The sequence below is a fragment of the Typopeltis vanoorti genome, chromosome 3, assembly GCF_054136105.1.
Source record: "Typopeltis vanoorti isolate ZY-2024b chromosome 3, IOZ_Tvanoo_1.0, whole genome shotgun sequence".
NCBI lineage: Eukaryota > Metazoa > Arthropoda > Arachnida > Uropygi > Thelyphonidae > Typopeltis > Typopeltis vanoorti.
The window spans coordinates 111,251,259-111,268,391 of record NC_143551.1 but is presented as its reverse complement, the minus strand read 5'-3'; the positions used below and the strand labels follow the sequence as shown (position 1 = coordinate 111,268,391).

Below are 17,133 nucleotides of genomic sequence, written 5' to 3'. Positions count from 1 at the left end.
CAATCTCCACATTCCTTGGCCTATAGCAACATTCAACTAAATAAGTCTTCTTGTCATATCATAGTGCCTCATAAACATTGTCATTATTTCCCTATTTCATGTCAACCTTACATAGACATATTTGCCCTGCTATCATCCACAGGGCAAATATGTCATTTCTTGTCATTTCTGTCCTCTGAAAAAACACTGTACTCTTCCATTTCTATTCCCATTAGGATATCGTCTTCATTCAACCATGTTTCACTTATTCCAATGATTTTGATGCGAATGAACTCAATCAGCAAAACAAATTCATCTTATTATTTCTACACAGCAGTTCAATTTTAGGTCTATAACTAGTCAAGCTGTTTGATACTAACAAGCTACTTGATACTTATGATTTTCCTACCACACCTGTTTTGCCCAATCACCTTTATTATTGATGATTACATATATCCACTCAGTCTCTAATATATCCATCATCAGGATGTGGATATATTACATATATCCACATCCTGATGTATTCCATTTCTGTGCTGATCATCCTCATACACACATTCACTATTTCAAACATTCACTCTCCCTATGCCATGTCTCCCTGTCCATCCAAGCTCCCACCCGTTTCCTCATTCCTCTTGCATTCCTGTTCTCTCTTCATCTGTCATACTACTACTACTGTTTCCATTGCTAATCATTTCGGTCTCTTCACTACAACTCTCCTAATCTTTCGCTTCTTCTCTTACTTCTGATCACTTACTTGTATCACACACTGCACTTCCATCTAGCAACATTTTTTCAGTGCAGTCATTTCAAAACCATTCAAATTCAATTTATCATGTCTGTATAATTCTATTCTTCCCTCAAATATATGCCATACTTCCACAAACTGTACTCTCTTCTCCTCACACGGCTCTGGTAGCATACCATTCATGATTTTGGCTCTCCTCAATTCATCATTGTCATGCCTCAGCAACAGATTAACAACCTTTTCCACTATACTGTTATCTATCGTGTGTAAAGGCTTAGGTGTTCACAGTTCATGTCATTTATTTTCACAGTATCGATGACAACACGGAATGATAAGAAAATAATATTTATTATTATTATTATTATTATTATTATTCAGGCCTCCATTGAGACAAAAGACTCATCGTGGGAGGACCTTCCTAGAAAACACAAAGTCTATCAAGATGCATCGCGGGAGGTCCCTCCTAGGAAACTCAAAGTCTATCATACCACTCCTTAAACTCATGCACCATTCTCACTCTCACCACTCTATCAGGCAATGCATTCCACGGTTCAACCACCCTCGATGCAAAGAAACCACTCCTCACCCTCTTGCTCACAGCTTCCTTTTGTAACTTCCAGGAATGCCCCCCCCCATTGTCATCACTCCTTCCTGCTGTTCAAGCAAGCGAAAGAACTCCCCAGTGTCAACCCTGTAACCACCTCTCAACAGTTTAAAAGTCTCAATCATATCACCTCTCCTTTTTCTATCTACCAAACTTTGTCAGTCCACATTCTCTCAGCCAATCCTTATAACTAACATTGTACAGTCCTGAAACTATCTTTGTTATCTGCCTTTGTACCCTTTCCACAGCCCTTCAAATCCTGGATACCAATCTAAGAACAATAGTCTGGTCAGATCAGGGCTTTATACAACAGAATGATAACTCTTTTATCTCTGCAGGTCAGCGTTCTTCTCATTATTGCAATAAATTCTCTGTGTTACCTTCAACACCTTTGCAATATGTCATCTGAATTTCAGGTTTCTATCAATCATCATCAATCATCAACCCTAGATCTCTTGTCTCCTCTACTTCCACACAACTCCTCCAATAGAGTATGCAGTGTCCCATTGATGTGTCCCAAACCTCAAGACCTTACATTTTGCTGCATTAAACCGATACCACCATTCATTTGCCCATCTCTCTAGCTTATTCAAATCCTCTTGCAGGGCTACCACATTTGCACTATTACTAATAACCCTTCCCAGCTTCACATCATCTGCAAACAACTGAATATCCCCCTGCAATCCACTGACAATGTCATTGATATAAAGGTTAAACAATACAGGTCTCAGTACTGAGCCTTGTGGAACCCCACTAACTCTTCTGTCTCCTTGATATTGCTCCACCATACACAACTCTCTGATACCTATCAGATAGCCAATCCTGAATCCAGTTGACTTACCCAACATCTAAACCCATGTGCTGCAACTTAGTATCAGCTTATCATGTGGCACCCTGTCAAATTTGCTACACAGAAATCATTATAAGTCAGAGAGGGTTTTGGAATTAACAGAAGCTTTAACCACCTAATCGGCCATTAGGGATGAAATACACATCCTCATAGGCTTCGTATCCATCATATATTTCAATGTAATATCAATGGTATTACAATTTTAATATGCACTTTGCATCCATGATAACCTTGATGTCTATAGATGTCCTGGCTGGTGGTTAAAACATACTCCAAACCTCAACAAGTACAGCTGTATAAATTTACCAAAAATCTGGAAGACTGTCATTTTAAGATCTAATTAATATTTATTTTCTCTCTTTTTCCAACATAGATGGTGCCTATTAGGATTTTAGTTCCTTGTGTTGTCCGTTATTACAATTTCTTTAAACTAGTCCCACTGTTGTACTAAATTGTTGTTGTTTTGCATACTGTGACAAACTGTTTTTGTGCTGCGAAAGATGCTGGATATAATAGCAAAATATCAGCGAATAAGTTAATAAATATTATTTTCTTATCATTCTGTGTTGTCATCAATACCATGAAAATAAATAATTGTTATATATCATTCTCCTCAATAACCTTCTCATATTCGATTGGAATAGGCCTAAGTTCGATTCTCGTCGCGACGGGAGGAATCTTTATCTGGTCGATTTCAATCGAAGGTGAGTTAGCCGATCTCATACGGAGGTAGCAGGGTTTTTTCTCCCGGAAACTCGGGTTTTTCATCCCGCATACATACAAATCGGCCCTTCAGAACACACGCAATTTACAGACAAAAATTACTAGTTGTGGTGGTGTTGGAGGTGGGCGGTAGATGGCGTTGATGGAGATGATTCGTAGTAGAGGTTAGGTGTAGAGACAGTTGTAGGTGTCCTCCCGCGATGAGTCTTCGGACTCCTTGGAGGTATCAGGAATAATAATAATAATAATATTATTCTTATGTCCACTCAAATCATATGTCCTCACAAACCTCCCCCCCCCCAAAAAAAACTCTTGCTTGTTTCGTCCTTATGCCCAAAGCATGAATTACTTTGCTCATTCTCCCTCCTGGATAGTAGATCTTACAATGGAATCTCCATACACTGTCTTGAGTCACTTAGCTCTTTTAGTCTTTTTTTTTCTTTCATTCTATTCTTTTGCCCACTTTCATTTGTTTCCGTTAAATGTGTAATATCACTCTGAATATTCCTCATTTCATTTTGAATAACTGTTTCATCAAATCTTGCATTCCAACAATTTCACTGTCTGTCTCTCTCTCTCTCTATCTTGCTCCTGTAGTCTCGCTATTGCTTGTTCTGCCCCACCTTACTTCTGTTTCTTCATTTATACTTCCATTCACTTCCTTATCACTTGATTTCACCTCTACATTCTTACATTCTTTCACTCCCTCAGTCTCGCTAGCTTTTGTTCTATTTCTGTTTCTCTCATTTACATTATCTTTCTTTTCTTCAGTCTGTTTCACATTCATTAACTCATAGTCTAACAAAATGTCACACTTCCTACAAATCCATACTTTCTCTCATCTCCTGTTCAGTCTCTCCACAAGCACATCTCTCATACTTCATGTTACACTTGCAACATCGAATCAATTTCGAATGTCTGCATCATTAACAGCACTTGATTTCTGTGGAACTTGCCTAGTCACGCTGCTCGATACTTGTGTGGTTGACTGCATGAGCGCTGCCATTGTGTTCTTTTCAAATAAGGTAAGATTCAAAATTTTAATTAATGAAGTCAGTAACAATTCTCCAAGGCCCAACATGCAGGTACACTAAACTATCAAAAATAAACAATACTATACTAAAAATCAAGTAATATCACCAATTATTACCCAAAATAGCACTTGTCTTTTCCAGAGATCTTTACTAACACTACACACGTTGCAGCTATCTAGTGGTCATTCCCATAATCTCATAAGCTTCTATTTTTCATGAAAAATTTTAAATGCATTTGGGTTCTTGTTCCCTCCTCTTATAATACAAAATAGAGTATAATGATTTATTTTAGTTTTAGCATAGTATTTTGGTTGCCTTTTTATTCCTGTGAAAGTGTATATTTCCATAGCACGACTACCAGAAGAAAGACTGTTATAAATTCACTTTAAGTTGCTGACTAGAGGATCTTTTTTGTAAGCCTTTTTCCAGCTAATTTCCCAGGTGCATAGTGCATCAGGATTTAGTAGAGGCAAGTGGAGGTTTTTCCCCTCTCAGAAATTCAAGATGCATATTTTTAACCATGCATCACAAGAAAATTACCACAGAACTCATTATTTCAGAGAATAATATATAGTGTTATGGTCATTGATAATATATAGTGTTATGGTAAAATAGGTCTGGATGTCTGATGTCCACTCCTGGATGCCTTTGAAAATTATTGATTAGCCTTGGACCAGCTGCTAGCGATGACTAAGGATTGAGAGTGGCTGCCCACTAGTCTTCAGAAAAGTCAGTTTGGGCTAAATTCCTTCATCTAAATTTTAGTATGCTATTTGTTTATGTATCTTTCTTTCAACTGTAATTTACTAGATCTGACCTAATCTACATGTAAACTGGAGAATCAATGATCACAGCAAAGTCTATTGCTGTGCCAAGCACAATATCTGTGCAGAGACAAGCAAAAGCTCACCATTATGCACTGAACCTACACAACACTACACTACACACCGGCTACCTATCTGGTGAAATCTCATATAGTAACCCATTGCAGTGACATAGCACACCTATTTTTGCCATAGCAGAGTTCATGTGCTATGACATAGATATGGTAGAAAACTCCATCTTAGTTCTCTACCTGAAAGAGAACAACTCATCTGTTACACAAAAATTCATCTACTTCATTTCCTCTCCTATTCTTCCAAAATATTCTATATCCTTCAACTTCTATTCTACTCAGGATGTAAAATCCTGCCAATAATCTTTCACTGCAACCAATAATCATTAGACAAACTGAGTCTATCTGAATCACATATTTATTTATCTTATTCCTGATACTTTAGAAGAATTTGTATACAGAAGAAGCAGTGCATTGTCAGTATTTCCATTTGTCTCTAGTCTCCATACTGCTCTATGATATACTATATAAGCTCCCATCATGTGGCCATTTCTATTACTTTCCATCCTGGCTATTCTAGATGATCTGGTACTTTTACATTCTCAGAGAATGGTAATTTCTCCAAATGCTTGTATCATTTTCTATTCAGATGATTACTAAATAACATAAGGAATTCACAACATATACTGGAATATAAATTAAAATAAACTTTAATATATACTTCTATTTCAGCAACGTCATGTTGCCATCTTCATGGGAACATAAGATTAAGACACGTGCAAACAGGCACTAAAAACAGCAAATGAGGTCGAAGTGAGGAAACTACTGTTTTTCCTAAAGTCCTGATTATGCTCCCCCCCCCAGTGGGCTACATCTTGGTAGTTGGGCTGAAGTTCTCAAGATGTACGTCTGCCAAATTTGGGGCAGTCTCATGCACCCAAATTTGTTGAGGTTTGGCATGTTTCTTAGGGCTGAGGCTGATTCTATGATTAGTCTTTTAAATTTATACTTGCTGTGGTGTATTACTATGGCTTTCTTCCACCACATTCTGTGGCATGTATCCAGAGCATGGTCTGCAAGCCCAGAGTGGCTGTAGTGGTGAAACCGGATGTAGTCTTTGTGTTCCGAAATTCTGATATTCGCTGTCCTGCCCGTTTGGCCAAAGCAGGACAGCTTACAACTGCAAGGGACCTGGTATACACTAGGTAGGTCTGGGAGAAGTGGCTGGTCTTTAGTGGAGCGGATAAGGGATGCGAATTTTCTATATGGTCTGTAACAAGAGGTTCGGGTCATGTTTATTCAGGATTTTGGTAATTTTTTCCAAGGTGCCCCGGATGTAAGGAATGATGATGGATTTAGAGTAATCTTTTTTGTGAAAGGGGGGGGGGGGGCTGTGGTTTACTGGTTTTAGTATTTTTTGGATTTTTGAGGGGTTGTAGTCATTGGCTGAGAAAGTGTTAAGGATGTGATTTAGTTCAGTGGTTAGGGCATTGTCATTTAAACAGATTAGTTTAGCCCAGTTGTATAGTGTCTTAATATCTCCATATTATTGTGAGGGGGGGGGAAGGATTGTTGGTGAATGTACCTTTCCTCTTTTTACAGGGTGAACTTGATTCTGGGGGTGTTGGTTGTTTAAGTGCGTTAAGAAGGAGAGGAGTGTATCAGAGCCATGTGGCCAAATAGTGAACACATCATCAACGTAGCGAAGCCATATGGTATGGTAGGTGTTTGTGGGGCAAAGTTTAAGGCTTTCTCTTCAAAAGTCTCCATAAAGAAGTTGGCCAAGGGTGGGGAGAGCGATGAACCCATGGCTGTCCCCTCTATCTGTTTGTAGAATTTTCCCTGCCAAATGAAATAGCCTGAGTTCATTGTGAACTGAAATTGGGCTGAGATATTGGGGGGAAATTTGGCTTAGATGAGCTCTAAGGTTTCCTTGAGTGGGACATTTGTGAATAAGGAGGAGATGTCAAACTGACCATTATGTCAGTATGTTGGAGTGGAAGGTTTTCTACACTGGCTTTGAAGTGGGCTGAGTTTTTTATGTGTGATGGTGTGTTGCCAGTGTAGTGTATGAGAGCTTTGGCTAAATGTTTGACTAATCTGTATGTGGGGGAATCAATGCCATAGCCCGCTAGGGGGCACCATCAGGACTTTAGGAAAAACAGTAGTTTCCTCGCTTCGACCTCATTTGCTATTTTTAGTGCTTGCATGCACGTGCCTTAATCTTATGTTACCATGAAGATGGAAACGTGACGTTGCTGAAATATAGGAAGTATATATTAAAGTTTCTTTTAATTTATATTCCAGTATACACTGTGAATTCCTTAAGTTATTTAGTAATATGCAACCAACGTATAAGCCTTTCTATGAGAATCTCTATTCAGATGCAATCCCATTTATACTGCTTCTGGTGATAACATACAAATCATGAACTAAATAGTTATTAAAGTTTCGGTTTATTGACATTTGATGATATGACTTTTAATGCATTTCAATTTTGTCTTATATTTATTATTATTATCATGATGATGATGATTCAGGGCTTCCATGGGGTAACAAGATTCATCATGGAAGGCCCACCCTAGAAAACATAAAGTCTATCATACCACATAAGGGGGAAACCAAATTATGCATAATTATGTCATACACCAGGGGATAGAAAGAGAGGAAAATAGTTCTATTGCATAAAGAAGGCACCAAGATTGATGTGGAATAAGGTATAGTTTTGTAAAGGGTAGATTGTGCCTCAGTTAACTTGCTCACATTTTATAATACAGTGACAGATAAATTGGATAAAGGTAATGTGTATACAGTGATACTGCTGGACTTTGCAAAAGCTTTTGACTGGATAACGCATGGAATTCTAATCAACAAATTTCAGCACATGGAGATGAACATAAAGTTGGTGAAGGGGTTAAGAGGGTGGTTGATGGAAAGATAGCAGAGAGTAGTTTATTCAGGATTAGTCCAGTGGAAGGCCAGTAACTAGTGGCATGCCACAGGATTCTGTTCTTATCTCAGAGGAAATGTTCAGTTGTTTGCTGATGCAAAATTAGATAGAGCAATAGTTACGAGGGGTGGTCTGAAAAGTTCTCGGCCTCGACCATAGATGGCAACACTATCAGCAAGATTTTTTTTTTTTTTAAGTTGATACATCTGTCAAAAGTATCCATTGAAATTGCAAGTTCATTCTAGCAAGTAGTTTGTTTTATACAGCTGTCTGAAGCAAAAGTTTTGTCTGTATCCCTTGAAATGGATAAAATTGAGTATCATGCGGTTATAAAATTCTTTGTAAAAGAAGGTTTAACACCAAAAGAAATTCATTCGAAGTTCATAAAAGTTTATGGGCACTCTTCTCCTTCATTTTCAACAATTAAGAAACGGGCTGCTGAGTTTAAATGTGGCCGTACTAGCCTTGAAGATGATCCACATGAAGGACGTCCAAAAAGTGTAACAACATCGGAAATCATTGATCAAGTGCACGATACGGTATTGGATGACCGGCGAGTCAAAGTGCGTGAAATTGCTGAGACTATAGGCATTTCAAAAAAACATGTAGGATATATTTTGCACGAAGAAATGCATATGAAAATGCTTTGCGCAAGATGGATACTGCGCTTGCTCATAGCAGATCAAAAATGCACTCCATGAAAATCTCTGAACAGTGCTTGGAGCATTTTAATATGAATAAAACTGATTTTATGTGTTGATTTATTACTATGAACGAAACTTGGATTTATTACTTTATGTGTTGATTTATTACTATGGATGAAACTTGGATTCACCATTACACACCAGAATCCAAACAGCAGTCAAAACAGTGCACAGAAGCCAGTTGTTCAGTGCCAAAGTTGATTTCATCAGCAGGAAAGGTCATGTTCGGTGTTTTGGGATACTAAAGGCATTTTGTTTATTAATTATCTTGAAAAGGGTAAAATAATAACTGGGGAATATTATTCTGATCTTTTAACCAGACTAGACAAAAAAATTGTGAGAAAAGACCCGGTTTGCAGAAGAAAAAAATCGTCTTTCATCAGGACAATACACCTACCCACAAAAGTGTTTTGGCAATGGGAAAAATTAAGGGATCTGCCCTATGAATTGTTGGAACATCCACCCTATTCCCCAGATTTGGCTCCCTCTGACTTCTATCTCTTCCCAAAACTAAAACTCTTCTTCGTTGAATCATTGCAGTGATTGTAGCTGTTCTTTTTTCTTTGAATCATTGCAGTGATTGTAGCTGTAGAGGGGTATTTTGCAGATCTTACTGAGAACCACTCCAGGGACGGGATAATAGTGCTGGAACATTGCTGGAATAAATGTATTAGTCTTAAGGGAAATTATGTTGAAAAATAAAAATAATTTTGAAATTATAAATTCGTTTTTTCATTGTTAGGGTGAGAACTTTTCAGACCACCCTCGTAATATAGATGATGTTAAAATGTTGAAAGTTGATTTGGATTGACTGACACAATATGGGCAAAGGAGAATAAATGTCAGGTTAATGTGGCAAAGTGTAAGGTTATGCATTTTGGGGTAAAAAGATTAGCAGTTGTGTACCACATAGATGGAATCATATATTCCAGGAAACTAATGAAGCCAGGGATTTGGAGGTGTTATTGGATAGGGAATTAATATTTAGGAGGGGCATACTGCAAAAGTGGCTACAGCAGATCTGATCATCAGGCTTTCTTGCTGCTGCTGATGATGAAGTGGAGAGGATATAGAGGCAAGTGACAAAGATGGTATCTAGTCTATGGAATGAACCTCAGGATGTATCAGCTCTCCAACCAAAAGGCTGTAGGTTCAAATCCCGCAATGGGCATGGATGTTTGTGATTGTCTATGGAAAAACTAGTGATGGTGGTGGTCAGCGGTAGATAGCACTGGTGTGGTTGCAGTCAGTTGTGGATTGAGTGGTTAAGACAGAGAGTTGTAGAGTAGGTGCCCTCCCTCAATAAGTCTTTGGACTCCCTGGAGGTGTCAAATAATAATAATAATAATAAGAAGAAGAAGAAGATTTGTGGGTTATAGAAATTAGTTTACAAGCAGAAAAGAGGGTGATATGATTGAGACATACAAATTACTGAAGAGTTTTTACAAGATTAATACAGAGGAAATTTTCAGGACTGGTGGTGGGAGAACTAGGGGCCATCCTTGAAAACTGAGCAAGAGTGTAGTTAGCAGTGGTGTCAGGACTAGATTTTTTGCTGAGTGAGTGGTGAATGAGCAGAATAGGTTACCAGAGTCTTGTGGTTGTGGGTGTCATGGCCATGAATGACTGTGAATGAGTTCAAAGCAAAGTATGATAGATACTGCACGAATGTTGGGTAATGCATGAGATGATGTTTAGGGCCTCCCACAATGAGTCTAAGGACTCCATGTGTTAGTCCATAATAATAATAATAATTCCTCTCTATTAATCCAATAAAATTATCTCCCTTATTTAAATGTATCTATCATGTCAGTGTGTCATTCAGTAGTTGTTAAGATCTTGGAGAAAGTAGTGAGGGACCGTGTACAGCATTGGGCAGATGAGGGTAATGTTATCTGTGAGAATCAACATGGATTTGTGAAAGGACGCTCTTGTTTTAGCAATATGCTAGCCTTTTATAATAAAGTTACAAGAGCATTAGATGAGGGAAAGGCATATACTGCAATTTTCTTAGACTTGGCGAAGGCATTTGACTTGCCTCTCACCAGCAGACTTTCTTTTGTTCCCCAAATTGAAATTGACATTGAAAGGCTGACGTTTTGAGTTGACTGACTCGATAAAGAAAAAGTCGCTAGCAGAACTGCACAATATGCTGAAAGAAGGCGTTCCAGAAATGTTTCAAAAGATGAAAAAAAAACACTGGCTGCAGTCTGCATAAAGTGGAGGAGAGGAGAGTACTTTGAAGGCAACAAGGCCTAATAGCTTCTAAGGTTAAATTAAAGATACCAAGAAATTATATACTTGGTTTAATCCTTTATCCAAGTGTAAGCAAACAAAGTTTGCACCTGAAATATTTTCAGGACAGGGGCAACTCATACAAGGAAACTAAGACTTCACATCACTTACCTTAATCCCATAATGCAAAGCACATCTCCTTACGGACATGTATAATGCTATGCATTATGGGAAGGGTCACTACCCCTAGACCAGTTTCGACCTTTATTAAGGTCTCTTCAGCACAGCGGAAGTTAGACAGGAAAATTTTTATTTAAAGTTCAGGAATTTCCTGGACAAACCTCATACAAGCAGTTCCATTTTGGGGTGAATAGATATAAGGCTATGTACTGTATTAGTGGAGCTGTGTTTCAGGAAATGGATAAGATTTGGGATCTTGGGGGGTGATGTAGACAGTAGAATAAACACATTGCAAGTGTTGCGAAGACTACATTGACATGCAGAGATAAGGATGGTGCCTCTCAATAAGCCATTGCTCCAGCCATATATAGACTGTTGTTCAAATTCGGTTGCCTGGTTTTCATTGTGATATGAAAAGAAACACTATAGAGGATGAGGAGACAAATAAGCAAAGGGATATAGAGACTCTGGTGCATTGCTTATGCAGAGCAGTTGAAGGAATGTAGATTGCAGAGTTTGGTGGACAGGAGAAAAGGAGGTGATATAATAGTGACCTTCCACTTTGTTAAGAGGCATTACCAGATTAATATAGATGGGATTATAAAAAGAGTGGAGGGTAAGATGGGAAGAATAAGAGGCCATCCCTGGAAGTTGTGTAAAGATGTGGTAAAGAAGTATAGGAGAAGTAGAATTTTTATATGGTGAATGGCTGGTGACTGGAACACACTGCCAGAATGCACTGTGAATGTGGGAAGTGTAATGATTTCAATGTTCAACATGATAGATATGGTAGTAGTTAAGTGGGCCTATCACGATTGTCTACTGACTCTATGGAGGCTGCTGTAATAATAGTAATAACTTAAAAACACAATACTTTCAGCAGGCACAATGTATAGCCAGAAATAAATATATAACAAAATGAAGAGCAAACATTTCAGATTGGTATTGAAATAATATGTGGAGTAAATAGAAAGTTTACTTCTCCTTAAGTGGAATGTTTTATGTTTTGCATATTTTATATATGCACAAACAAGTCAAAATTATTTTTCACTTCAGTAACAGAGAACACTAAACATCAACTAAAGCAGACAATAACAATTGCAAAATGCCAAATTTTACCTTCGGATGTGCAATGACAAAATGAGCAGGAAAGAAGCACACACACACACACACACGCACACATAACAATTCTCTATGATGTCCACAGCTCCATAGGGATGTATTATAATAATAAAAACAATTGTGCACCACAAATCTGATGATGGAGACTCTCCAAGTTTAATAAAGTTTCAAACAGCATACTTTAGAAAGTGTATTAGAGAATTTTTTTATTTCCTACCTTTGATATCCTGTCATAAAGTTCCATGGCTAATACCCATTTACACAGACCTTCGGCTGCTGATGATGCTTTAGCTACTATAGATGGATTAAAATCATGACAAGTTATATATTCTGTACGTATTTTGGTCATTATTGGAACCTATATGGGAAGGGAGAAAAAACATGCAATGTCTCAATGAAATGCAGAATGTCAACTTAGTAGATGTTATATAAATGTACCTTTCTTCAGAAAGAAGACTTGACCATAGTTTAAAAAAAAGCAGAATATTTAATTAATACATTAGTTCATAGATATTTCGCTCACTTTAAATATCTCAAAAATATTAAACCTAAGAGAACAACAGACATCCAAATGTGATTAAAATTACATGCTATAATAATGGTTACCTTTTTAAAATCAACAACATATATACACTAGGTTCAAGCTATAACACTATCAGGAACTTATTAATAGAATTTCCAAAACTTTGGGAGCAAAAAGAGGAAAAAAAAGTATATCATTGTGATTAAGATATTGATAAAGAATAAGAGATAATTTCTTTAAACAAAAGAGCATTCTTTAAATGAATGTTCATATTTAAAGATGCTTTGATGAAGCAAGTTTGTATAATCTTAAAAGAATCCTGTGACCAGTATCAACACACCTTTGTCTAATCCATACTTATGAGATTTTATCAGCCAAATAATGTATTGATGTCCAGAGATTGGTTCTCAGCTGAAAAGCCAGTTTGCCAGTCAAACAGGCCTTTCAGCTTGATAATACCCAGTAGCGACAAAGAAGAAGGCTTGTCATTAAGATATGGATATAACCAGGTGGGGTTTGCTGGTGGACATTAGTTTGATGTGCATATGTGAAGGTGGTAATGAGTTGAAACATGATGAGAGCCCTTGCAATGCACTAATAAAAACTTCTCACATCTGAAATAGGCTTATGCTCGATAATTTTTAACACTCTTTTGGATTGCAACTGTTTAAGGAAAATATTTTTTGCTCAGCAGTTGAGATTTCCTGTTGGAGAAGTGTTTCAGTGATGCATAAGTTGTGAGAATTATATTAAAAGACACTTATTTACTCTATACATTGGAGATGGATGATGAGCTGAAATGATCTAGATTTTATAGTAATTAGGGAAAGTGGGTTTATAAATAAATGGATGTAGAAACAGAACTGCTATTTTCACATAGGAGATAAACATAATACTTCACATGGTTACTTTCTAAGGTAAATTTAATCCCAATATTTTCCATAAAAATATTCGGATTAAGTAAAAGGACAGTAGTAGCTGATAAATAAAGGGAATAATTTAAAGAATTACTCACAAATCTTGATGTGCAGGTTTCCATAAAGCAAAAGATTTATCTTCTAAATTATATGAATATTATCTCAAGAGTAATATAGCTAGTTATACACACACTGGCCACTGAATTAGAAATCTTTATGCAAATGTATCTAAATGTCACTTATGCAACGTATATGTAAAATACTTGGCCATATACATCATCACATGTTCTAGGCAACTATTTAAGAATGCTGCTGGTTAGTAGTTGCATCAATGGTGTTGATCGCAATGGGAAAAACAATGGATCTTTCAAAGTTCAATAAAGGGCTTATTGTGGATGTCCATCTGGCTGAATATCTCAAAAGGTGAGATATCTCAGGTGTTTAATCAGTGGAAAAATAACCCACATTACTTGTCTAAGAGACATAACTGTGGTTCTAAGATAATCTGTCAGGAAAGAGGTCACTGTTGTCTGAGAAAGCTGGTGTGGACAAACAGAAATTCCTGTATGCAGCAATTGACTGAAGCATTTAATGAAGGCTGTTCCCAACCCGTATCTCACCAGACTATGTGCAGGGAACTGAAGAGGATCACTATTGGCAGTTGCATGCCTATACAGAAATCACTGATTTCCAAAGAACAGGAAAGTTCATCTACAGTGATGTCAGGAACACCGTGACTGGACACTGAAAGATTGGAAAAAAAAGGCATGAGGTCCAATGAGTCACGGTGCACCTTGTTCTGCACAAATGGTAGGTAGAGTGTTTGGCAGCAATTCTATGAAGCAATGAATCCAGCCTGACTTGTAAACACAATCTCAAAGTTCTGGAGGTTGTGTCACGGTATGGGGCATGTTTTTTTGGTACAGAATGGGTCCCCTGATATTGCTGGAAGGTCACTTGAACATTGTTGCTGATCAAGTCTGTCATGCAATATTGACTTTTAATCCAGCAGGTGATGGTTGTTTCGTGGACGACAGTGCTACAGTCCATCACACAAGAATTGTTCATTAGTGATTCAGCGAGCATCAGAGTGACTTCCGCCACTTCTCTGGCCACCAAAAAATCTGGATCTGAATCCCATTGAGAATGTATTGGACATGTTAGAAAAACAGATCCAGGAGCAAAGTCCTCACCCATCAAATCTGAGCCATTTAAAAAACTGTCTGGTGAATGCCTGGTATGTTGTAGACATAGATGCAATTCAACACCTTGTGGAATCTTAGCCAAACCGCATATATTCTGTAATTCAGGCTAAAGGAGGTCAAACATGGTATTGCATAAACATTTCTAATTCAGTGCTGATATGTGAAGAAAGTAAAAGGATGAGGGTGTCTTAAAAAAGAATTAATACCAATTTAAAGCCACCATTAAGAAGAAAGACTAGAAAGTCCGACCCCCAATCCCCGCAAAAAAATCCTAAGCTTCATTGCAGTGATTAATTATTTTGCTTTCTTGTGAGTCAACAAAATTTGCAATTTCCTTGGATAAATGGTTGACTTTACTCAACAGCTGGATGCTGTAAGTTCAAATCATACAAGTGTGGCAGAAAATGGTCTTTATTTTTAGGATATCCTATTATTTTCATTTATTTATTATTTTCATATGTGATTTCTATCCATAAATGTTTATAAATATATGTTAGTATTGTGGGTTTGGTTAGGGTTTAATAATACAGAAAACCCATGCTAGATACCAAACTTTTTTTAATTACTTTAGGCCTCCTGTGAGCAGAGTGGTTGTTTCATGCTGGACAATGTAATTTCTGATGGGAGACTGGATATCTTAATTGTACAAGAATGCTGTACTTGGCTGACAATGTAAAGTTCAGAAGGATAATAAACAAAGAACGATAGGTTATAATTAAGAAGAAAAGCCAAACAACTATTTTTCTGGCAAAGTTGATAAATTAAGGGGATAAAAATCCCTTATTGTTTTTCAGCCAGTAAGCAAAACTCTAAGATCGAACTACGATCTAAGTGTTTCATGCCGACGAACTATTGGCGAATCCAAGCGTAAGCGGACCACTTGGTAGTGCCACAGCAAGGCAACTCGATGCAAAGGTAGAGCAAGCTCCCTCACTATTCTTGATATTTTCTCATAATGTAAAAACACACAGCTCCCAGGAGATGTGATACTGCTTTACATTATGAGGAGAGGTCACTACTCAGGTCGGTTTCAACCAAGTGAGGGAGCTTACTCCACCTTTGCATCAAGTTGCCTTGGTGTGGCACTACCAAGTGGTCACTTACGCTTGGATTCGCTGATAGTTTGTCGGCATGAAATGCTTAGATTGTAGTTTTCGATCTTAGAGTTTCGCTTACTGGCTGAAAAACAATAAGGGATTTTTATCCCCTTAATTTATCAAGGGGATAAAAATAACCAGAAAAATAGCCATTTGGCTTTTCTTCTTAATTATAATATGTTTTAATACAATATAGTGGCACACCTTTCTGGCATTCGTATAGTGGGGGTATGTAAGTTCTTTTCACTTAAAACTTTGATATCATCTAGGTCTAGCTACTCACTGATGAGACCTCAAAAAAGGTTGAAACCGGTCTGGGTAGTGACCTCTCTTCATAATGTAAAGCAGTATTACATCTGCTAGGAGCTGTGTGTTTTTACATTATGAGAAAATATCAAGAATAGTGAGGGATCTTGCTCCACCTTTGCATCAAGTTGCCTTGCTGTGGCACTACCAAGTGGTCACTTACACTTGGATTCGCCGATAGTTCGTCGGCATGAAACGCTTAGATCGTAGTTTTCGATCTTAGAGTTTCGCTTACTGGCTGAAAAACAATAAGGGATTTTTATCCCCTTAATTTAAAGAATGATAGGTGTTTTTGGAAAAACGTGAATTGACTTGTCAGCCTAGTTGGTCGAGTAGTTAGCGTATCTGCTCTCCAGCCAAAAGGCTGTGGGTTCAAATCCCACCGTGGGCATGGATGTTTGTGATTATCTGTGAAAATACTAGTAGTGGTTTTGGGAAGTAGATGGCATTGGTGTAGTTGTGGTTCATTGTAGTTGGTGGATTAAGTGGTGGAGACAGTATTGTAGAGTAGGTGCCCTCTTTCGATGAGCCTTTGGACTCCATGGAGGTGTCAAGTAACAATAATAATAATAATGTTTAATAGACTAGTCATGATTACCTAGAAGAGGAGAGAATGGAAACAGTAGGAGAGATGGAATGAGAGAGAGAGAGGCAGGGGAGTGCTAGAGGAGGAGAAAATGGAAACAATAGGAGAGACAAAATGAGAGAGAGGTATGGCAGTGCTAGAAGAGGAGAGAATGGAATGAGAGAGAGAGGTATGGGAGTGCTAGAAGAGGAGAAAATGGAAACAGTAGGAGAGAGGGAATGAGAGAGGTATGGGAGTGCTAGAAGAGGAGAAAATGGAAACAGTAGGAGATAGGGGAATGAGAGAGAGAGAGAGAGATATGGGAATGAAAGAAGAGGAGAGAATGGAAACAATAGAAGAGAGGGAATGGTAAGAGGAATAATGTATGAGGACTCAATGATCCGTGGTGATTAAGATAGGATGCATGAGTAGTGTTTGCCAGGAGGAACGATAGAAATGGTGACTTTGGCAGTTAAGAGAGGTGAAAGGGGTGGATGAGATGATTGTGATCATGGGAACAAATGACTTGAGTGGTCTTGGTGTAAATAGGGCAGCG

General features: G+C 37.8%; 1 protein-coding gene across 1 annotated transcript in view; it reads right to left on the bottom strand.

The window, feature by feature from the left end:
- Positions 1–17,133, bottom strand: part of LOC150108468 (dynein axonemal heavy chain 7-like) — a 990,001-nt gene that overhangs the window by 489,921 nt on the left and 482,947 nt on the right. The window contains exon 23 of the mRNA XM_090390473.1: positions 12,182–12,322. Coding sequence (XP_090246599.1) covers positions 12,182–12,322 — 141 coding nt within the window. The remainder of the gene's footprint in view (positions 1–12,181; positions 12,323–17,133) is intronic.